This window comes from Pristiophorus japonicus, chromosome 1, assembly GCF_044704955.1.
Source record: "Pristiophorus japonicus isolate sPriJap1 chromosome 1, sPriJap1.hap1, whole genome shotgun sequence".
NCBI lineage: Eukaryota > Metazoa > Chordata > Chondrichthyes > Pristiophoridae > Pristiophorus > Pristiophorus japonicus.
The window spans coordinates 131,930,027-131,954,926 of record NC_091977.1 but is presented as its reverse complement, the minus strand read 5'-3'; the positions used below and the strand labels follow the sequence as shown (position 1 = coordinate 131,954,926).

The 24,900-nt window shown below is 45.6% G+C and overlaps 1 protein-coding gene and 1 long non-coding RNA gene across 2 annotated transcripts in view; one reads left to right on the top strand and one right to left on the bottom strand.

Moving 5' to 3' along the window:
- Window positions 1-24,900, top strand: part of prdm6 (PR domain containing 6) — a 312,582-nt gene that overhangs the window by 215,660 nt on the left and 72,022 nt on the right. Inside the window, exon 5 of the mRNA XM_070883225.1 lies at window positions 8,918-9,254. Coding sequence (XP_070739326.1) covers window positions 8,918-9,254 — 337 coding nt within the window. The remainder of the gene's footprint in view (window positions 1-8,917; window positions 9,255-24,900) is intronic.
- Window positions 1-24,900, bottom strand: part of LOC139265801 (uncharacterized) — a 57,090-nt gene that overhangs the window by 20,172 nt on the left and 12,018 nt on the right. The gene's annotated exons all lie outside the window — the stretch shown is intronic.

The following is a 24,900-nucleotide window of genomic DNA, read 5'->3' as shown; positions in this document are numbered from 1 at the left end:
GCTTGGTGCAGTGGCAAGCCTGCCAGAGAGATTCTTGTCAGTATCAAAGGCCATGGAGGAGTCCGGCTCCAAAATTGCATGCTTGGAACCCAGGATGGAAATGATGACCAACTCCATTAGAGCACTTGTGGACCCAACCAGGATGCTGGGTGTGATGGGCGATGTCACAACTTCCATTGCAGCACAAGCGGAATCGACCCAATGTTTGAGTGCTGCAGTGGAAGCTCAGACTGCTCTCATGCAGACTCAGTTTGCTGCCATCCAAGTTCAGACTTCTGCCATTGTGGCTGGGCTTAAGAGTGTGGAAAGGGACTTGCAGGGTCTCGCAGCAGTTCAGCCATCTGTGCTTCAACAGCTGGCTAGGAATGCTGAACCGCCGGTCCAGGAGAGTGACAGTGGCTCCGTAGAGCAAAACCCTGCTGTCCTCTCTCAGGATGACAGCATTCGTATTCCCAGAACTATTACTCTGCCAGTGCCCTTGCTGCTGTCTGTCAGCCAGCCAGCCCAGACTGCTGCCACCCATGCTGAGGTGGTGTAGTCAACAGCCAACCTTCTAGGCCCAAAGCTGCTTGAGGTCGTCCCACAAGGTCATCGCAGTGTCCACTATGGTAAGTCAGCAGCCTTCCACCAGCCGTGCTGCAGCCACTGGGGTAGCATTGCATAGGAGCACTAAAATAGGTAAAGGAACACGAAAGACAGCCACGAAGGGAATGCCCAAGGGCGATTAGTTGAATTTGTTGTGCAGTACTGGATTGGATCATTTATAAATTATGTTTTCTTAAATTCATTTATGAGATGTGGGCGTGGTTGGCAAGGCTAGCATTTATTGCCCATCCCTAATTGCTCTTGAGAAAGTGGTGTTGCATGGGGTGCCAATCAAGCAGGCTGCTCTGTCCTGGTGTCAAGCTTCGTGAGTGTTGTTGGAGCTGCACTCATTCAGGCAAGTGGAGAGTATTCCATCACACTCTTGACTTATGCCTTGTAAGTGGTGGAAAAGCTTTTGGGAGTCAGGAGGTGAGACATTCACCACAGAATACCCAGCCTCTGACCTGCTCTTTTTGCCAAAATCTTTATGTGGCTGGTCCCGTTAAGTTTCTGGTCAATGGTGACCCCCAGGATGTTGACGGTAGGGGATTCAGGGATGGTAATGCATTGAATGTCAAGGGGCGGTGGTTAGACTCTCGCTTGTTGGAGATAGTCATTGCCTGGTCCTTGTGTGGCAATTATCAGCCCAAGCCTCATTGTCATCCAAATCTTGCTGCATTTGGGCATGGAACTCATCATTAACTGAGCAGTTGTGAACGGAATTGAACATGTATCTGAGCTAGTGGCTACAAGTGTGACATTGGGTGACGGTGTGTCTTCATTATCACTCTCTTCTTGCTGCTTCTCCACTGCCTGGCCAGGTTGCACTTCTTGGGTGAGGGTAGGGGGGAGGGGGGGGAAATTTAAGATGTGTGTGCTTACACCAACTGCAGCTTATAAATCAGAAAAGATTGTGGGATGAGGGGAAAGTGGGATTAGTTATGAGGATACTATCATCTTTGATGGTTTCACCCCTGTCGCTGGCCACGGCCTCAGTGATGGCCATTCCAATAATGGCCAGCACCATCTCCTCCATAAGGATTAGGACATGCAGGTGCGCCTGCCCCTCCTCTTAGCTCCTTATGCCTCCCATTGTGCATCACCTTGTCCTGCAAGAAAGAAGGAAGTGTGTCAGTGAGTGTCGTGCAATGTGCTTGGGTGATGTGGCTGTCATGGTTGAATAGCTGACAGTGTGTGCAAGCTGTGAGATGTGGATGTGAGGCTTGCAGCAATGCTAAATGTGTGAGGGTGAGGTGAAGCTATGAAGGTTGGGTATGAGCCCTGATTGATAGAGATTGTTGGTAGGTGAGTAAAGTGGTGCATTATGAATATACGAACAATGACAGACAGGTAAATCGAGCCTGTCCCACACAATTGCGATACCTTGCGTATCACAACATACATATTCCACCCCACCATGTGATCTCCTGGGAGAGGCGAGGCAATAAACCAGATAAAAACCCCAGACCAATTTGGGTGAAAATAAATCTGGTAAATTCCTCTCTGACCCATCTAGATGATCGAAACTAGTCCAGATCATCACTCTGGCCTTGAATTCCCTGCAGTACCAACCTTCTGTAAGAGGTGATCTCTGCTGCAGCCAGAAAGAAATCCAGCTTTCGCTTGAAGGAATTCAGCGAGTCTTTATCCACCACATGAAAGGGCAGCTTGTTCCAGAGGTCTACTATTCTCTGGGAAAAGAACAACCTCCTGGCATCTAACCTAGATCTAGTCCTATACAACTTGGTGACCCTTGGTGCTGCCTAACCTATTGAAATAAACTGTCAGCTGGAACACCATCTATTCCCTTCATTATCTTATAAACCTCAGTCAGATCCCTCTAAGTCTATGCTGCTCTAAGGTATAGAGTCCCAACTCTTTTAGCCTACCTTGATAACTAAGATGCTTTAGACTTGGAATTATCTAGTGGCCCTCTTTTGCACCCTTTTCACAGCCTTGATATCACCCACCATGTGAGGAGAGCAAAACTGGACACAGTATTCCAAATCTGCTCTGACTAAGGTCTTATACAAGGACAAAACAGTACGCCTCATCTTATACTCAAATGTCCTTTGGATACACCCATTGAGCAGTGGCTGAGGCTAGTGGTGCAGTTGATAGGCTATGGCATTTGAAGATGCATTCACTGACCATGACCATTTGTGTGAGGTCACTGAACATCTTGTAGCACTGCATCCACGTCCTCGGGGCTGGATTCCTGGCATTTACCTCTACAGCTATCTGCTACACTGTCTTTTGACCATGTGTCTGGAAGGCCTCCTTCCTCGCTGCGGCTACAGGACATCTTTCCTACTTTTCACCTCCTCCATCACGGCCTCCAGTGCAGCATCAGGAAAGCTTAGAACCCGCTCTCTCCCCTGTTGTGTTATTTCTCACTCTTTACCAAATCAGAATCTCTTCAACCATGACTCCCAGCACCTGCTCCAGCCATAATGCACCTCCCCTTTAAGAAGTGCAGGCTAGCTTTGAACAGTGCAGGCTAGCCTTAGCTAGTGCTTGCCTCTTATGATATTGCCCCCGCCGCCCCACCCCACCCCCCGCTGATACATTCAGCAAATGAACAATGCGGTTGGCGCTGGCTGGACGTAGAGATCATTTCAGTGAGCAGGCAGCATGAATTTGCCATGCTGCCTGCATTGCAATCAATGGGCACGGGTTAATCATGATTCGCGATCCCCACGCCGGTTTCCGCCGGTATCCAATTTAGCCCCCACTGTGTGAAGTCCTATCATTAATTTCATATTCTTAATAGACTCTGTCCAGCTAAACAAGAAAGGATTTGATTTTATCAATTCTTTTATAATTTTGGAAGGAATGCAGTTTAACACATTTTTGAGTGAGATTGAATTTAAACCTTGGATATGGCATTTTGGCCCAATTAATGTTATTCAAGTCAGACAACCCAGGGCATCTAAATGTTCCAGGCAGTTAACAGATTCTGACTGCATGTCTGATGATTCAGATGTTAAATGTGTGATTGTATAATTTAGTTTTTTTCTTTCCTGACAAGGTATCTCCGGCAAGATCCGGCTTGTATTGATTTCATGTAGTGTGTGTCACTGCTGTTTAAAACTTCTATGCTGGAATACTCAATACCATTTATGTTGAGTCACTTCTAATATTTGACAGGATTGAAAATGGAGTTGAAGCACCTCTGTGCATTTTACATTGTTTACAGTGCCTTCCACCTGGTGCTGCCTCTGTGACTGATCACGTTAGATAATGTTGCTAAAGCTCCCCGTCCCTGTGTGTGCCAGTTTTAACAAACATTTCCATCTTTAATTTACATTGCAACTATATGTTTATTATATAGTCCAAAATTTAACTCCATAATTCTATCAGTGCGCCGTTATAACCAGGCTGCCCATAAACACCACACGACCTTGCCATCCTGGTGCCAACTCTGCCAACTCTGCCAATTTCATGGAATGAGCTATTGTTACTCTTCCATGGAGACCATTTGGCCTTCTGTGTGGTCTTTGCCCAGATGGGACCCATTCCATCATCTTCCAAGAGCACTGATCTTCAGCCATACAGCTGTTGATTAAAATCTTACTGTCATATAGCATGCTCTTTTACTGTTCTCAAGCCACTCTTTCTCATTAGGTGAGTATTGATCACAATACCTGACAGCCAACATTCTTCTTTCACAACCTTTTCCAAAAGAACCCAGCCTTTACTTCCGTGCTTCATCAGGGTAGGGCTCTTAGCATTATACAGAAATGTTGACTGGACATTTGCCTCGTACTTTCACATCCAATGAGATGACTCTCCTTTTCCAGAGGGGTCATTGGTTGTCAAAAACACTTATGGCTAGAGCAATTTACCTATCACACATTCCCTTTTTTTAGAAATGAAACTTCTCGGGTATATAAACTTATTTATTACTTCCACCTCTTCCATCTAGTTATAAAGATACTGTAAGAACCAAAGAAAATAAACATTTCGTTCATGCATTACCTACAGATATTGTCCAATCTACAAATTAAAATAATTTTTAAGAATTCCACATGAGCCGCAATTAATATCCAGGTGAAACTATATAAACTTTGCAATTTTAGTTTGCAGTCTGCGTTTGGCAGCAGTGAATTTTATTCAAGTTGTACACTGGATTTTGAATCATCAGCCCAAGTATATAGCTCTGTATATACCAGTGCAGCATATTTACAGCAGACTGATTTGCATTCCAGTGTATCTGGTATCCATTGTAACCAGATAAATGAAGTAAGTTGCAACTCAACTCAACTCAATGTTCTCTCCAGCTTCCCCCAATTCATTGGTCTCTGGACTCTCTTCAACTCATGCATCTCCCTAGCATCCTCGACTTATTGATCTCACCACGCTCCCCAACAAGGATTATTATCAAAAAGCTAGAAGAACTATATAGAGCTAGAATTTCCTGTAAATTTGCCCTCAAAGAGATGCGCAATCGGGGCATAGGGCCTATTCCTGACATTAAAAAAATCAAGGAAATGTGGGTGTAGGTATGTTATGCATATACTCATGTTGCACCTGAATTTCTTTGATCTTTTACATTCTTCTGATGGAAGATTTAAAGTGAAAAATTAGGGGGCCGTAATGGGGTGGTAACAGCCGCGAGGCTGGAGGTCCTGTGTCAGGCGTGGAAGTCCCGCCCCATGACCTATATTCGGCTTACCGCCCCTGAGAACAAGTGGAGCACAAAATATCATACACCACTTGCTCTGCGGGGCGTGAACAGGGCGCAAGGACTCCGCGAAGGGCGCAGCGCTATGCGGTGAGACGCATAGCACTGCCGCGTAAACAAGGTCCTCCCCTTCATTAAAGGAGAGGGCCAAGCTGCCGACTCTGCGGGTGGGAACTGGGGCCATCACTGGACCACCAGGGAGTGGAGTGCCGTGGTAGCAGCCCGGCCGAGAAGCAGAGTGTAAGGCTGCATGATCGCGGCACGGACCCCGCAATCGAGGAGGAAGAAGGTTGGCCTTTTTTTTTACATTCCCCAATCCCCTTTAGTTATTGCCCCATGAGCACTCTACCGTCCTCTGAAGCTGTCGCAGGCATCGCCCATGTCAGCTTCAGGGGGTGCTACTGAATTTTCACTCTGGAGCGAAAACGGGTCATTGCGCACGGTGATGATGTCATCAACGCCGGTGCAGCAGAGCGTGGCGTTATCAGTTGGAGCAGGGCACTACCAGTTACCGCCGCCGCTAAACTCCCACAGGAGCCAGTAGTGGCATTGTGCCTGGGCAAAAAGTCGTTTGCACCCCATTGTGGGTGCAACCCCCCCAAATTTCTCCCCCTAGAACTCGGATACCCCAGACTGTTGACTTGTCCAGTATTTCTTTAAAATATCAACAATTAATTAGGTGAGATACAAATAAAGGCAAGCATAAGGTAAAATTATACATTCAAGAATGAATTATTGTACATTCAGTAAATCCTTGCATCTGTGGAGAGAGAAACCAACTTAGCTACCTACACTTTTTTGATCTTCTCAACAGGGTAAAGACATCTGCAGACTGCTCTCCTCCTCTGTAGACTCCTTGCAGATCCAACTGCAGCTCCCCCTCCACCCCCCCCCCGCTGTTGCTACCACTGCTTCTCTTCCTCCTTTTCATTCAGCTAGAAGAGAATGATGGAAGATGATTCCCATATTCCCGTTGGAAACGGGTGGTAGAGCGACCAAATTCAGGGCAAGTTAGCTACCTACACTTTTTTGAGGAACAGTGAGCAAGGGGGCTGTGCTTCTCCAGAGATGCTGTCAGACACCTGTGCAGCCTCTTGCACAAGAACTACAACCCACTGCCACAGCTGATATTACATTGCCTTTGAAAGTGAAAGTAACAACAGCCCTCAAAGTTTTTTCCTCGGGCTCCTTCCAGACTCCAACAGGTAATATTAGTACCTGTAATACAGTCCCCTCACCTTATAGTAGGTGTGTTGGTACTATTTGCTATGTTGATAACTCTATATCGCCCCACATCACATTTGCCTGCTATATGATTTGAACTATTTAAATGGGTAATAATATTGAACAAGACTGTAGCAAATTACTATTGAAGCTGTAACCCCACACCATTTAGAGGGGATTAAGTACACAAGATAATTGGACCTAAACAAGCTGCTATTTGCTTATTGAAGGTATTTGTTATTGTAATCAATGCCTAGTAGCGCAAGCTGTAAGCTGACACCTGCTAGAAGTATGTAAGCGAATTGCACCTACTGCAAACTACTGAGTAAACATCTAATTCTGTTCAGAATACACGGAACGCTTAGCACGCTGCAAGTAATTGTCTATAATGGAGATGGAAAATGATTAGCGCTTTTAGGCTGATTTAAATGATTGCCTAATTGAAATGCGGCTGGTTTAAGTGATGGGAATTGTATGTCAATCTGCAGTTCATATCTACATCAAGCAGCTTACTGAACTACTGTTTGCTAAAGCCAACCAGTGCATTACTTTCCCCATTGGCATCTGGAACCAGTAGGAAATCTTTTTGGGATTTGATCACATTGCAGGCTTCCACCAAGTGCAGGGTGCCATTGCCTGCACCCATGTAATGGTCAGCACTATGGCCCACTTCCGTGAACAATAAGGACATTCACTTCCTTAATATTCAGCTTTTGTGTGAAATTCTTCATCACGCAAAGTGTCATCAATGTAAGGAATAGAATTCCAGAAAGAGTAGTGGTGGCAAAACCTCAGGGCTATAAATTTGACTCCATAGCACTTGGTTTTTTGGTGTTACAGATGCTGTTTTGTGTCCAAAATGGCATCTGCATCGCGTATGCACTATTCTGATGCAGGCCGCATTGGACGCCATCTTGCTGAAGGTCAAACAAGAGAAGTCCTTTACCCATATCTGAAGCAGGCATTAGGCCATTAACATATGCAAATAAGGGGCCCAACGCCTGCTTCTGCTCCCTCATGCAACTTTGGCTTGCATCTGCGGCATTGTTGATTCCCTTTTGGAAAACCAACACTAATCAGCACGTAATTAAAAAAAAGGTAAGTACTTACCATAATCACCTCCACGCCCGATCCTGAGATCTCCGACCTCACTCCCGACTCCAACCTCCAGGTCCCCTCGATCTCCTCGATCCCCTAGCCCATGCCCTGATCTCCTAGCCCCCCTTGACAGCACTTCCAACCCCTCAACTATACTCCAGACCATCGCAATCTTCTTTCCTGACCCCCGACAGTCCTCCAATTGCACTCCGAGGCTCAGTCGTTCCTCCTCCAGACCTCACGACCTTCTTCCCTGACCCCGACAACCCTCCAATTGCACTCTGAGGCCCAACCGTTCCTCCTCCAGACCCCACGATCTTCTTTCTCATTCACTTACCTGCAAATTGATATGAAGAATTTCTGCGGGCTCTTACCCCTGCCCCATCTACATGATAATGAGGTTCGAGGCCCAAAATCCCAGGCGACTCAAACCTCCCCATTTGAGCGCTGTTGGTAACACTCAGCTGGTAAGGTGCCCAAAAATGGACGCTAACCAATTTTTAGGCCTACATCTTTTAAGAAACAATTGTATAGTGATTTGGGGTGAATTTAGGATCTTCCTGGTTAGATTAATTAAGATGGGCTGAATGGCCTTCCTCATAACTGTCATGTGATTTAATGATTATAGTCAATGAAACATAACATTTTATTCATTAAGGCACGATAATAAATGAATCTTTATAGAACTATCACTATTTGTAGCCATCTTTCAAACACGCAATTCCATGCTTTTCATTCCAGATTGATTAAGAAAATGGCTCTAATATTTACCTAAAGCTGTTTCTTCTTTGAAAAAAATCCCTAACACAAGATTCAATTGTTAGTAATAGAATAAATAATATACATCTTTCGTCACAAATAATGTGCAAGAGTAGGTGTTACTAAATGTATTTTTATTTATTATATACCTCATCAAATCAAAATAAAAATGACCAGAGCTTTGCCAGTCTATTTTCTCATTCTATTGTCTTGAACTGAGCCAGGATGAAAAATTACAGCTGGGTCTTCCCATCTTCCTGCTTGAGATGTGTAGATTGGGACAGACATAGCAGATTAACTCCCCCATCTATCCCTTCTACCTGATCCTGGATGAGCATGGAGGCAAGTAGGGCAGCCGTTTGAGAACATACTTCTCTAATAACTTTCTTTTAAAAAGAAAAGTAAAACCTACCTACAGGTATTGAAAAAACTAAACAAAAGGCCTTCGGATAAAGTTTGGATAATATGACATTCACAATTGTTTGAGCTTGTGTTGCCTTAGTATTTGAGTTGCGAATTTCATCTTTTTTAAGCAAAGGATGTTTCTTTTTTTTATTCCCGTAGTGAATGTCCCATCATCTCTTGCTGACGTAATGAACAGGCATGAGACGTTGCAATCGTTCAACAAAACTGGCAAAATGCCACCTACGGGTGTATACCGTTCCCTGAGGTTTCCACAGACTTCATGCAGCAAATCTCTGTGTGACAAACCTGGGCCGCATGACTCCGTAGCTAACCACATCAATATGAAGAACCAGCGAGTACTGGCAAGTCCAACCTCAACCAGCCATTTAAGTGGAGAATTCAGTGACTGGCACCTATGGAAGTGTGGACAGTGCTTTAAGACCTTTACCCAGCGGATTCTTCTACAGATGCATGTGTGTCCGCAGAACCCAGACAGGTAACCAGAATCAAATACAGACACATCCAGAATCACTGGACTGATAGCTTAAAGTTGCAAAATTCTGCTTTTTCAATGTAGGGAGATTAGGCCCCATTTTTTATGATTCAGATGAGGATCGCAAGCAAAAGATGCCCCCAAACATGTTGGCCCGGAATTTGTGGCCTAGATGATGGCGAACTGGCAGCATTTGCCGTCATTCCGCCTTTGATACGGATCGCAACTTTGGGATTTGGCGCAGGTGCATGCGGAAATCCTGACGTTGCGGTCATTCACTGCTCTTTCAGAGGCTGTGCGCACCCCACAGAGTGGCAATCGGTGTAATCTCAAATCAGAGAAACTGACGAAAATTTCTGCTCTTCCGCAGTAATTACGTTGTTAAATGCTCCATTAGACCCAAAGGGATTAGGTGTAACTGGGGTTTTAACAGCATATTGACTGCTGAACAAAGGTTATGGGCCTGAAAAATTAATTTTAATTTTGTGCAGTGTCAAATGTATCCATTTTGATAACAATTAAAATTTGTAAGAAACTTTAAAAACATTTAAAGTTTTTTCATCTTTATTTCAGGTTTGCTTTTCCCCCATGTGAGAGCCACAATCTTTGTTATGCTCTCTCTAACATTTTTAAAAAGGTAGAATTTTAAGAACTTACTCACTTCCTTGTTCACTGCCTGTGAGAATAATGCGTTTCGTTTGGTTGCTTAGACAGCTTGTTGACGTCACAGAAGTTCGCACCACGGGATCCCTAATAAACTCTGTTGATTTGAACTACGTGTCGGAAAACCCGGACTTCTCGATACAGAAATTGCGAGATCTTTGTGCAAAGCTTAATTCAGAGCCAACAGCAAACACCTTTGCTTCGCCACTGACCGCAGATTCCAGGCCATTATTTTTGACTCTCTGCACCATTTTCAACTGAAACCAAGGGGACAAAGTAGTCCAAGAATCGAAGTGTAGCTATTTTAAGCACAGTTGAGAACCACAGCTTATTGAATGGTACATTTTTCAACACCTGGCCCAATAACCATGCAACATTCCTTCAGCTTATTAAAGAACTTACAAACTGGGGCTAAGTAAACAGTGCTTCACCTTCAGAGCACTGGTTGTCTGGAGGCTGTTACTGCATCAAGCATTTTACTTTGTGGGTGTGGTGGGCAGTCCATAAACAAAAAGTGTCAGCAATCACAGTACATAATTTGTACATAACATTATAAAAATCTGAGATGAAGGTGCAGCTTATGGAAAAAAACAGAAACATGTGTAGTTTAAATATTTATGGGGTAGAAGTTAGTTTGGGCCCAGAAGCATGCGCCCAACCAGGGAGGCCATCCACAGGCAGCTCGCCCTAAGAGAGAAGTTCATTTTGGGCCGCTGGCAGGGGACAGATCGGGGAATGGGACAGGGGTGGAGGGGGGAGGGGGAATTATCAGCAGGACCGCGGAGTTGGGAGGAGCACTTGTGCACCCCCTGACTCTACAGAAAGGTTATTTTTTTTTAAACAAAAATATTTTTTTTAACTTGGCAACCACAGGGGCCGCTGAAGAATCTTGAGTGGGATGCATGCCTGCATTGGGACCACATTTTGTAGAGGGGTACTCAACAGGCGATAGGTCCCTAATTTAAATATTTAAGGGGCCAACTCCTCTTGGAACAGCTAATAAATGGTCCGCACAAGTTTAGCAGTGGGACCAACGTCTGCACAGATCGGACATAGGCTGTCCCACTGCGAAATTAATGCACATTGCCCTTGTTGTACAGCTGAAAAATGAGCACAATTCCTGCAAGTTTCTACCCGTATGACTTTTACAGAGGATTCCATAGGATGTACAGCACAGAAACAGGCCATTCAGCCTAACTAGTCCATAACGATGTTTATGCTCCACTCGAGCCTCCTCCCATCTTTCCTCATCTAAATCTATCAGCATTATCCTCTATTCCTTTCTTCCTCATCTGTTTGTCTAGCTTCCCATTAAATGCATCTATACTATTCACTTCAACCACTCCCTGTGGTAGCGAGTTCCACATTCTCACTACTCTTTGGGTAAAGACATTTCTTCTGAATTCCCCATTGGATTTCTTGGTGACTATCTTATATCGATGGCTTCTAGTTATGCTGTTCCCCACAAGTGGAAACATTCTCTCTGTATCCACTCTATCAAAACCTTTCATAATTTTAAAGACCTCTATCAGGTCACCCCTCGGCCGCCTTCTTTCAAGAGAAAAGAGACCCAGCCTGTTCATCCTTTCCTGATATGTATACCCTCACATTTCTCATATCATCCTTGTGAATCAACTCTGCACCCTCTCCAGTGACTCTATATCCTTTTTATAAAATGGCGACCAGAACTATGTGCAGTACTCCAAGTGTGGTCTAACCAAGGTTTAGCATAACATCCCCACTTTTCAATTCTATACCTCTAGAAATAAACCCTAGTGTTTAGTTTGCTTTTTTTATGGCCTTGCTAACCTGTGTCGCAACTTTTAGTGATTTGTGTATTTGTACTCCGAGATCCCTTTGTTCCCCTACCCAACCTAGACTCACACCCTCCAAGTAATAAGTGACCTCCCTATTCTTCCTACCAAAACGTAATACTCATATTTATCTGTGTTGAGCTTCATTTGCCAATTATATGCCCATTCTGCAAATTTATCAATGTCCTCCTGTAATTTGTTGCAGTCCTCCTCAGTATTGACTATCCCCCAAATTTGGTGTCATCTGCAAATTTAGAAATTGTGTTTTTGATTCCAAAGTCTAAATTGTTGATATAAATTGTGAACAACAGCGGTCTCAGCACTGATCCTTGTGGAACATCACTACCCACCTTCTGCCACTGTGAATAATTACCTTTACCCCTACTCTCTGTTTTCTGTCTTGAAGCCAGCTCGCTATCCATTCTGCTACTTGTTCCCTGACTCCACATTTTCTGACCTTGTTCATCAATCTATTATGGGGTACCTTATCGAAAGCCTTCTGAAAATCTAGATAAATTACATCTACTGCATTACTATTGTCTACTCTCTCTGTTACCTCTTCAAACAATTCAGTGAGGTTGGTCAAGCATGACTTTCCCTTTTGAAATCCATGCTGACTATTCATTATTATATTCTCCTATTTTCTCCTTTTAGCAGGGATTCCATTATTTTTCCTACCACCGATGTTAAGCTGGCTAGTCTATAATTCTCTGAACATGTTCTATCCCGCTTCTTAAATATAACAGCTATCCGCCTCTTGCATTAGACCTTTTTCTGACAAATTATTAAGTGTCTTAAATGTGTAGTAATGCCTCTGCTATCTCTTCCCTAGATTCTTTTAAAATCCATGGATGCAATCCATCTGGACCAAAGGTTTTATCCTTTTAAAGTTTGATTAGTTTATTTAATATATCCCCACTTGTATAAAAAAATGTACTTATATCATCATCCAATGTCATGTCCACCTGTTCTATTTCCCTGCTAAATACTGAAGCAAAATAATTATTTAATATCTATCGTTACCTGTGGTATTATTCTGTGTATCCCTTAATGGCCCTATTCCTATCCCAACCTTTATTTTTAATTGCTGTGTCTGTGAAATATTTTACTATTTTGTTTTATGTTCCTTGATAATTTAATTTCCTATTTCCTCTTTGCTTTCCTAATTGTTTTTTGTAACTTCTCGCCTAATCTCTTCGTATTCTCCCTTATCATGCATCCCCCTGCTGTCTATGTACTTAATGTATGCCTCTTTCCTTACCCTCAATTGTTCCTGTTATATATGTAAACCTGTAAATACCTTGGGTAGCCACCAGAGGGCTCATCCCCAGGAGTCCCAAGGGATCCCACAATCCGTTGGGAGCACAGGTACTTAAGGAGGCCTCACAGGCTGGAGAGGCACTCTGGAGACCTGCAATAAAAGACTACGGTCACACTTTACTTTGAGCTCAGTGTCTAGTCAGACTCTTTATTCATACACAACAATGGCGACGAGATACAGATACTGAACCCAAAGATGCAGAGAACAGTGGGCATCCTGGAGAAATTTTCAGAGGGAGATGATTGGGAAACCTTCGTGGAGCTACTCTACCAATACTTCATGGCCAGCGAGCTGGAAGGAGAAGCGAAGGTTGCCAAATGAAGGGCGATTCTCCTCGCCATCTGCGGGGCACCAACTTATGGCCTCATGAAAAATCTGCTTGTTCCAGCGAAACCCACAGAGAAATCGTACGATGATTTGTGCACACTGGTCCGGGAGCATCTGAAGCTGAAGGAAAGCGTTCTGATGGCGAGGTACCGGTTCTACACCTACAAAAGGTCTGAAGGCCAGGAAGTGGTGAACTATATCGCCGCGCTGAGACACCTTGCAGGACATTGCGAATTTGAAGGACATTTGGAGCGCATGCTCAGGGATTTCTTTGTACTTGGCATTGGCCATGAAGTGATTCTTCGCAAACTTTTGACTGCAGAGAGTAAGTAAAGCCACAGCAATAGCCCAGGCATTCATTGCCACCAGTGACAATACTAAGCAAATCTCTCAGCACATGAGTGCTGCTACAAGTACTGTGAACAAAGTGGTGTTGCTTTCAAATTGCAACGTACAGGGCAGGCCCCACATGCTTGCAGCTGCATGTCAGCAGATGTCTCAGAGTCATCAAAGGTGATGAATGCAAGGCCATTAACACCTTGTTGGCGCTGCGGGGGTGATCATCGTTTCCATTCATGCCGCTTCAAAGGGTATGTTTGCAAGGGCTGTGGAACAATGGGACACCTCCAATGAGTGTGCAGGCGAGCTGCAAACCCTGCTAATCCTGCAAGCCACCATGTTTCAGAGGAGGACAGATCCACGGTGGATCACGACGAACCAGAGCCTCAGATTGAGGAGGCAGAGGTATATGGGGTGCACACATTTACCACAAAGTGTCCCCCGATAATGCTGAAGGTTGAATTAAATGGACTCCCGGTGTCAATGGAGCTGGACACGAGCGCGAGCCAGTCCATAATGAGCAAAAAGACTTGCGATAAATTGTGGTGCAGCAAGGCCTCTTGGCCAGTCCTGACTCCCATTCGCACTAAACTGAGAACTTACACAAAGGAAATGATTCCTGTAATCGGTAGTGCTACTGTAAAGGTCTCCGACGATGGAGCGGTGCACAAGCTACCACTTTGGATGGTACCGGGCGATGGTCCCACGCTGCTCGGCAGGAGCTGGCTGGGAAAGATACGCTGGAACTGGGACGACGTCCGAGCACTCTCGTCCGTTGATGACGCCTCGTGTGCCCAGGTCTTAAACAAGTTTCCCTCGCTGTTCGAACCAGGCATCGGGAAGTTCCAAGGAGCAAAAGTGCAGATCCATCTAATTTCGGGGGTGCGACCCATCCATCACTAGGTGAGAGCAGTACGGTACATGATGAGAGAGAGGGTGGAGATTGAGCTGGACCAGCTGCAACGAGACGGCATCATTTTGCCGATCAAATTCAACAACTGGGCCAGTCCGATTGTTCCCGTCCTCAAGGGAAGTGGCACCGTCAGAATCTGTGGTGATTACAAAGTAACTATCAATCGTTTCTCCCTGCAGGATCAATACCCACTACCAAAGGCAGACAACATTTTTGCGACGCTGGCGGGAGGAAAGACGTTCACGAAGCTGGACTTGACCTCGGCCTACATGATGCAGAAACTGGAGGAATCATCGAAGGGCCTCAACTGCATCAACATGCACAAAGGTCTCTTCATTTACAACAGATGCCCGTTTGGGATTCGATCAGCCGCGGCGATATTCCAGAGAAACATTGAAAGCTTACTGAAGTCGGTCCCGCATGGTGGTCTTCCAGGACGACATCTTGGTTACAGGTCGGGACAGTCGAACATCTGCAGAACCTGGAGGAGGTTCTTAGTCGACTCAACCACGTGAGGCTCAGGTTAAAATGCTCTGAGTGCGTTTTCCTGGCGCCTGAAGTGGAGTTCCTGGGGAGAAGAATCGCGGCAGACGGCATCAGGCCCACCGATTTGAAGACGGAAGCAATCGAGAACGCACCGAGGCCACAGAACATGACAGAGCTGCAGTCGTTTCTAGGACTCCTGTACTACTTTGGTAACTTCTTACCGGGTCTCAGCACACTGTTAGAACCACTGCACACCTTACTGCGTAAAGGAGACGAATAGGTATGGGGCAAAAACCAAGAAAATGCCTTTGTAAAAGCTAGAAAATTGTTATGCTCAAACAAATTGCTTGTGTTGTATGATCCATGTAAGCGTTTGGTACTAGCATGTGATTTGTTGTCGTACGGGGTCGGATGTGTATTGCAACAAGCTAATGAATCTGAGAAATTGCAACCGATTGCTTATGCATCCAAAAGTCTGTCTAAGGCTGAGAGAGCCTACAGCATGATTGGAAAAGAAGCATTAGCGTGTGTTTATGGGGTAAAGAAAATGCATCAATATCTGTTTGGGCTCAAATTTGAATTGGAAACTGACCATAAGCCACTGATATCCCTTTTTTCCGAAAGGAAGGGGATAAATACGAATGCATCGGCCTGCATCCAGAGATGAGCGCTCACATTGTCCGCATACAACTACGCCATCCGCCACAGGCCAGGCACAGAAAACTGTGCCGATGCACTCAGTAGGCCGTCATTGCCCACCACGGGGATGGAAATGGTACAGCCCGCAAATTTAGATACGGTAATGGAAGCATTCGAGAGTGAGCAATTATCCGTCACAGCCCGACAGATTAGAACCTAGACGAGCCAGGACCCTTACTGTCCCGAGTACAAAATTGTGTGCTTCACGGGAGCTGGACCAGTGTCCCATTGGAAATGCAGGAAGAGATAAAGCTGTACCAGCGGCGCAAAGATGAAATGTACATACAGGCAGACTGCCTTCTGTGTGGTAATCAGGTAGTGGACCCAAGAAGGGCAAGGACACTTTCGTCAGTGATTTCCACGGTACTCACCCAAGCATTGTAATGATGAAAGTGATAGCCAGATCCCACGTATGGTGTCCCGGTATCGATGCGGACTTAGAGTCCTGCTTGCACAAATGTAACACATGCTCGCAGTTAAGCAATGCACCCAGGGAGGCGCCATTAAGTTTATGGTCTTGGCCCTCCAAACCATGGTCCAGGGTCCATGTCGACTATGCAGACCCGTTTTTGGGTAAAATGTTCCTAGTGGTTGTAGATACGTACTCCAAATGGATTGAATGTGAGATAATGTCGGCAAGCACGTCCGCTGCCACCACTGAAAGCCTGCAGGCCATGTTTGCCACGCACGGCCTGCCTAATGTCCTTGTGAGCGACAACGGGCCATGTTTCACCAGTGCCGAGTTCAAAGAGTTCATGACCCGTAATGGGATCAAACATGTTACATCTGCCCCCTTCAAACCAGCATCCAATGGTAAGGCAGAGAGAACAGTGCAAACCATCAAGCAGAGCTTGAAGAGGGTAACTGAAGGCTCACTGCAGACTCGCCTATCCCGAGTCCTGCTTAGTTACCGCACGAGACCCCACTCACTCACTGGGATTCCACCCGCTGAATTGCTCATGAAAAGGGCACTTAAGACAAGGCTCTCATTAGTCCACCCTGATCTATATGAACAGGTTGAGAGCAGGCGGCTTCAACAAAGTACATATCATGATAGCACAAATGTGTCACATGAAATTGAAATCAATGATCCTGTATTTGTGTTGAACTATGGACAAGGTCCCAAGTGGCTTCCCGACACTGTTGTGGCCAAAGAGGGGAGTAGGGTGTTTTGGGTCAAACTTTCAAGCGGACTCATTCACCGGAAATACGTGGACCAAATCAAACTCAAATTCATGGACTATTCAGAGCAACCCACTTTGGACCCTACCTTTTTTGACCCCCAACATACACACCAGTGGCAACCAACACCACGGTTGACCACGAAGCAGAACCCATCACCCGCAGCAGCCCAGCAGGACTCACCACACCAGGCAGCCCAGCAAGGGAGCTGCACAGCAGCCTAACGAGGGCCCAACAAACGATTCACCAAAACCAGCATTTGCACGATCAACCAGGGAAAGAAAGGCCCCAGATCGACTCACCTTGTAAATAGTTACACTGTTGACTTCGGGGGGGGGGGGGGGGGGGGGGTGGAGTTTTGTTAAATATGTAAACCTGTAAATACCTTGGGTAGCCACCAGAGGGCTCATCCCTTGGAGTCCCAATGGATCCCACAATCCCTTCGGAGCACCTGTACTTAAGGAGGCCTCACAGGCTGGAGAGGCACTCTGGAGACCTGCAATAAAAGACTAAGGTCATACTTTACTTTGTGCTCACAGTGTCTAGTCAGACTCTTTATTCATACACAACAGTTCCCTTGCGGCTTTATTCATCCACGGTGTCTCATTACTGACAAATTTGCTGGAGTTCTTTGAGGATGTTATGAACAGAGTGGATAAAGGGGAACCAGTGGATGTGGTATATTTGGACTTCCAGAAGGCATTTGACAAGGTGCCACATAAAAGGTTACTGCACAAGATAAAAGTTCATGGGGTTGGGTGTAATATATTAGCATGGATAGAGGATTGGCTAACTAACAGAGAACAGAGTCAGGATAAATGGTTCATTCTCTGGTTGGCAACCAGTTACTAGTGGGGTGCCGCAGGGATCAGTGCTGGGACCTCAACTATTTACAATCTACATTAACGACTTGGAAGAAGGGACTGAGTGTAACATAGCCAAGCTTGCTGATGATACAAAGATGGGAGGAAAAGCAATGTGTGAGCAAGACACAAAAAATCTGCAAAAGGACATCGACAGTCTAAGTGAGTGGGCAAAAATTTGGCAGATGGAGTATAATGTTGGAAAGTGTGAGGTCATGCTCTTTGGTGGAAAAAAAATCAAAGAGCAAGTTATTATTTAAATTGAGAAAAATTGCAAAGTGCCACAGTACAGCGGGACGTGGGGGTACTTGTGCATGAAACACAAAAGGATAGTATGCAGGTACAGCAAGTGATCAGGAAGGCCAATGGTATCTAGGCCTTTATTGCAAAGAGGATGGAGTATAAAAGCAGGGAAGTCTTGCTACAGCTATACAAGATATTGGTGAGGTCACACCTGGAATACTGCATGCAGTTTTGGTTTCCATATTTACGAAAGGGTATACTTGCTTTGCAGGCAGTTCAGAGAAGATCAACTAGGTTGATTCCGGGAATGAGGGGGTTGACTTATGAGGAAAGATTGAGTAGGTTAGGCCTCTACTCATTGGAATTCAGAAGAATGAGAGGTGATCTTATTGAAATGTATCAGATTATGAGGGGGCTTGACAAGGTGGATGCAGAGAGGATGTTTCCACTGATGGGGGAGACTAGATCTAGAGGGCACGATCTTAGAATAAGAGGCTGTCCATTTAAAACAAAGATGAGGAGGAATTTCTTCTCTCAGAGTTTTGTAAATCTGTGGAATTTGCTGCCTCAGAGAGCTGTGGAAGCTGAGACATTGAATAAATTTAAGACAGAAATAGACAGTTTCTTAAATGATAAGGGGATAAGGGGTTATGGGGATCGGGCGGGGAAGTGGAGCTGATTCCATGATCAGATCAGCCATGATCTTATTGAATGGCGGAGCAGGGGGCCGTATGGCCTACTCCTGTTCCTATTTCTTATGTTCTTATGTTATTATTATCGTTCAGTTTGTTCTTTTCTTTTAGCAGAATATTTTGTTCCTGCACTCTATTGAACAACGTTTTAAATGTTTCCCATTCCTGCTCTACATTGTTGTTTGTCAATATTGTTGCCCATTTAATTTTCCCATGTTCTATTCTCAGTCCCTCAAAATCAGCTTTTGTCCAATCTATTACCCTGGTTTTCATCGTACTTATGTCCTTCTCAATTACCATCCAAATAAGTACAGCTACTCCATCTCCCCTTTTTCCCTCGCTATCTTTTCTAAATATGTTATACTCTACTGTGCTTAATTCCCAGTCTTGATTTTTTTTCTAGCTATGTCTCAGTAATCCCTACTATGCCTGGTTCCTCGCAACGCATGATTGCCTCCAGCTTCCCTGTTTTATTACGGACACTGTGTGCATTGCTATACAGACAGTTTAACTCATTTAAATCGGATTTCCTCTCACTTTATGTTTAACCATCTTTTTAGACTCCTATTCCACAACTATTTATTCCCTTGACATTAATGTCCTCCCTTACTTCATTCTTTCCTATGCTCTCTTTTCCTGTTTTGTTTATATTTAGGCTGTTTACATTTCTTGTAGATCTCACCCTCCATCTTACTGGTTTAAAGCCTTTGCCACCTCTCTATTTATCCTTTCCGCTTGGACATGAGTCCTGTTGGTACAGCTCCTTCCTGTCCCAGAACTGGTGCCAATGTCCCATGAAAAGGAACCCCTCTATACTGTTCTCACAGTGTACAACTTAGGTCAGTTTATACATGGGTTACAATGCTGATTGAATACATGACATCACCTCCCTCCCCAAAGTCTTATTGGGATCACAGGTTGAGTCTTTCTGGTGGTTTACACTCTCTTGTAGAGCGCCTGAGTTGGGGCTCCGGTTGTTGGGCGCTGGCCTGAGTGTCTGCTGTTTGCGGTGCCTCAGGCCTATCCAGACTGCCCACAGTAATTGGGCTCTCCTCCCTTTGGTTCCGGTGTTCGGTCACCTGTGGTGGAGTGAACTCTACATCGTGTTCTTCCTCTGCTTCTTCTGTGGGGTTGCTGAACCTCCTTTTTGTTTGATCCACGTGTTTGCGGCAGATTTGTCCATTGGTAAGTTTAACTACCAGAATCCTATTTCCCTCTTTAGCAATCACAGTGCCTGCGAGCCATTTGGGCCCTGCAGCGTAGTTGAGGATAAAAACAGGATCATTAACATCAATACATCGCGCCCTTGCATTCCTGTCATGGTAGTCATATTGTGGCTGGCGCCTGCTCTCGACAATTTCTTTCATGGTGGGGTGTATAAGGGATAACCGGGTTTTAAGCGTCCTTTTCATTAGCAGCTCTGCGGATGGAACCCCTGTGAGCGAGTGTGGTCGGGATCTATATGCCAATATAGATTGGCATGATAAGAGTCTTTGTAGGGAACCCCCTTGGATTCTGAGCATCCCCTTTTTGATTATCTGCACTGCTCGTTCTGCCTGGCCGTTTGAGGCCGGCTTGAACGGTGCCGTTCTGACATGGTTAATTCCATTGTCTGCCATGAAGTCCTGGAATTCAGTACTTGTGAAGCACAGGCCATTGTCACTGACCAAGATGTCCGGTAGACCGTGGGCGGCGAACATTGCCCGTAGACTTTCTACCGTGGCAGAGGATGTGCTTGAATTTAAAATGTCACACTCGATCCATTTGGAGTAGGCGTCTACTACAACCAAAAACATTTTCCCCATGAAAGGACCTGCGTAGTCCACATGGATGCGTGACCAAGGCTTGGCGGGCCATGGCCAGGGGCTAAGGGGGGCTTCCATGGGCGCATTGCCCAGCTGGGCACACGTGTTGCACCGGCGAACACAAAGTTCCAGATCTGCGTCTATCCCTGGCCACCAAACGTGTGACCTGGCAATTGCCTTCATCGTGACAACTCCTTGTGGAGTTCTCTGATGAACACCTCTTTGCCCATCTGGGGCATGACTACACAGTTTCCTCATAGTAGGCAATCAGCCTGAATCGAGAGTTCATCCCTGCGCCTGTGAAATGGTTTAAATTCCTCAGGGCATGCCCTGTACGTGGCTGCCCAGTCCCCATTCAGGACACATTTCTTGACTAGAGACAATAGTGGGTCTCTATTTGTCCAGACTTTAATCTGACGGGCTGTCACGGGTGAGCCTTCGCTTCCGAAAGCTTCAACAGCCATGATCATCTCAGCAGCATGCTTGGTTGCCCCTTCAGTGGTGGTTAATGGGAGCTTGCTGAGTGCATCAGCACAATTTTCGGTACCCGGTCTGTGCCGAATTTTATTGTCATAGGCGGCTAACGTGAGTGCCCACCTCTGTATGTGGGCCGATGCGTTTGCATTTATGGCCTTGTTGTCGGCCAAAAGGGACGGTAGGGGTTTGTGATCTGTCTCCAGCTCAAATTTCCTGCCAAACAGGTACTGGTGCATTTTCTTGACAGCATATACACATGTGAGCGCCTCCTTTTCTACCATCCCGTAACCCCTTTCTGCCTGGGACAGACTCCTGGAGGCATAAGCTCCCAGCTGTAACTGACCCTTGACATTGACATGCTGCAACACACACCCGACACCATAGGACGATGCATCGCACGTTAACACAAGTTTCTTACATGGGTCGTATAGTGTTAACAGAGTGTTGGAACATAACAAATTGCGTGCTCTATTAAGAGCCCTTTCCTGGCTGTGCCCCCAGACCCATTCGCGACCTTTGCGTAGGAGCACGTGTAGCGGCTCTAGCAGCGTGCTCAATTTGGGAAGAAAGTTACCAAAATAGCTCAGGAGCCCCAGGAACGAACGCAGCTCCGTCGTGTTACGGGGTCTGGGTGCTCTCTGGATCGCTTCCGTCTTGGACGCAGTGGGGCTGATCCCGTCTGCTGCTACCCTCATCCCCAGGAATTCTACCTCTGGAGCTAGGAAGACGCACTTCGCCTTTTTCAGTCGCAGCCCTACCCGGTCCAGTCTGCGTAGCACCTCCTCCAGGTTGTGGAGGTGTTCTTCAGTATCGTAACGCGTGATGAGGATGTCGTCCTGAAAAACCACCGTTCCTGGAATCGACTTGAGGAGGCTTTCCATATTTCGTTGGAAGATCGCGGCGGCCGAGCGAATCCCGAACGGACATCTGTTGTACTCAAACAACCCCTTGTGTGTCGTGATGATGGTCAGCTTCTTCGACTCACTCGCCAGCTCCTGGGTCATGTAAGCTGAGGTCGGGTCCAATTTTGAAAAAAGTTTGCCACCGGATAGTGTCGCAAAGAGGTCCTCCGTTCTCGGTAGCGGATACTGGTCTTGGAGTGACACCCGATTGATGGTGGCCTTATAATCACCACATATCCTGACCGACCCATCCGCCTTGAGCACCGGCACAATCGGGCTCGCCCTGTCACTGAATTCGACTGGCGAGATGATGCCTTCCCTCAGCAGGCGGTTCAATTCGCCTTCTATCTTTTCCCGCATCATGTACGGCACCGCTCTGGCCTTGTGGTGTACTGGCCTGGCGTCCAGGTTTATTTGAATCACTACCTTGGCCCCCATGAAAGTGCCGATGCCGGGTTGAAATAATGAGTCAAATTTGTCCAGGATCTGTGAGCATGATACTCGCTCCACAGAGGAAATTGCATTGACATCGTCCCATTTCCAGTTCCAAGCCAACTCATCCCCAGTAGTGCGGGACCGTCCCCTGCGACAATCCAGAGTGGCAACCTGTTCTCCGAATCTTTGTGGGTCACGATTACCGTGGCGCTGCCTAGCACCGGAATGATCTGCTTTGTGTAAGTCCGTAGCTGTGCGTCAATCGGCAATAATTTTGGCCTCCTGGCCTTGGACGGCCACAACTTTTTAAACTGTTTGATACCCATCAGGGACTGGCTGGCCCCCGTATCTAGCTCCATTGATACTGGGATGCCATTGAGGAGCACTTTCATCATTATCGGTGGCGTCCTGGTGTTTGAACTGTATACGTGCTCCACATGAACTCGCTGAACTTGAGCTTCCAGCAATTTCCCCCAGCGTTTATTTCTGCAATTTCTGCAGGTATTTTGCTCATCTCTGCAAACTCCGGCTGAGTGTGTGCCTCCACGCCTCCAACATGAGCTGTTGTTGGAAACAAAAGGTCCCTTGCCAGTCGATCGTCCCTGACTGCCCCTGTTATTGTCCTTGAGTGCGCCATTAACAGATGTTGATGGCCCCATTACTGGCTGCATTGTCCCTTGCAATGGTGTGAATTGCCATTCAGCTTGCCATTGTCTCTGTCGAACTCCCCCTCTGGGTTCGACTACATGTTGGGACATGCCCGATTGCCCCTGTCTGCCTGGAGAACTGTGTGCTGCTTTAACAATGTTGAATCTCTGTCCCAACCATTCCTAACACAGTACCTCTCGTCTGTTCTGCTAGTGGCCATGCTCGCGTGGTTTAAATCCCAGTTTCTCGTCGCCATTGGTAGGTCCTTACTATACAGTATAAATGCACACGAGGCCCATGCTTGAGAGGTCAGTCTGTGACCTGTCCTTTATTCCTTAGCATTCAAAGTGATGAAGGTGGGTGGAGCTTCCCCTTTTGTACCTGAAGGCCCAGGTTAGGAGTGTCTCCCACCTAGTGGTCTATGTTCTCACAGTGTACAACTTAGGTCAAATTATACATGGGTTACAATGCTGGTTGAATACATGACATATACCACACCAGGCATTTAGCCACATGTTCATTATCCTGATTTGTCTGCTTCTATGCCAATGTGCATGTGGCTCAGGCAATAATTCAAAGATTATTACTCTCGAGGTCCTGCTTTTTAATTTAGTGCCTAACTCCTGATACTCGTTCAGCAGGACCTCCTCCCTGTTCCTACCTATGTCGTTTGTTCCAATATGGATCACGACATTTGGATTTACCCCCTCCCTTTCCAAGTACCTCTCCAGCCAATGTGAGATATCCCTTACCTTGGTAGGCAACACATTCTCGTTCTTGGCTGAAGAGGATGCTATCTATCTCCCTAATTATAGTGTCCCCTATCACTAACACATTACATGATCAGATCAGCCATGATCGTATTAAATGGCGGAGCAGGCTCGAGGGGCCGTATGCCCTTCTCCTGCTCCTATTTCTTATGTTCTTATGTCACTCCTTGTTTTATTGGAAATCGTCGAAGGTTCCGTCGCCGCTGAAACCGCCTCCAATTAGGATTTCTGTACTGAGCTGTTGCAATGACACAAACTTTAAAGAATAATGCAGTGTTTTAAGTTTTAAAAAAAGGGCTTTTCTTCATATTCTGTATTATTTTAATAAACAAATCTATACTAAGCATTCATTGGATTTTTCAAACCACACAAGTAAAAATAAATTAAACCTTGAAATTATGCTGTGGGATGAAGTTTAGTCCTGATAATTTGAAGTTTATTTTTGTGCTAAAATAATTCAAATTAACAAGTTATTAAAATTAAGCAGTGTAAATGGCACAGCAAAGTGGACATTTAGGGCCCCCCAAAATTAGAATTATTCAAATTTAGTGATTTTGAATTAAGAGGATTAGACTTGTATAAGTGTATGAATATCTTCCTTTGTTATTTTAACATTAAAATAAAATAGTAGAGGACATAATTTCATTTGAACACGTTAGGCTTCCTATTTGACCCTGAGTTGAGCTTCCAACCTCATATTCTCTCCCTCACCAAGACTGCCTACTTCGACCTCTGTAATATCGCACTTCGCCACTCCTGCCTCAGCCCATCTGCTACTGAAACCTTCATCCATGCCATTGTTACCTCTAGACCCGACAATTCTAATGTCTCCCAGTTAGTCTCCTATTTTCCACCTTCCATAAACTGGAGCTCATCAAAACTCTGCTGTCCGTATCCTAACTCGCACCAAGTCCCATTCTACCAGAATCTGTATACTCGCTGACCTACATTGCCTCCCGGTCCAGTAACTCCTAAGATTAAACATTTTCATTCTTGTTTTCAAATCCCTCCATGGACTCGCCTCTCCCTATCTTTGTAACCTCCTCCAGCCCTACAACCCTCCGAGAACT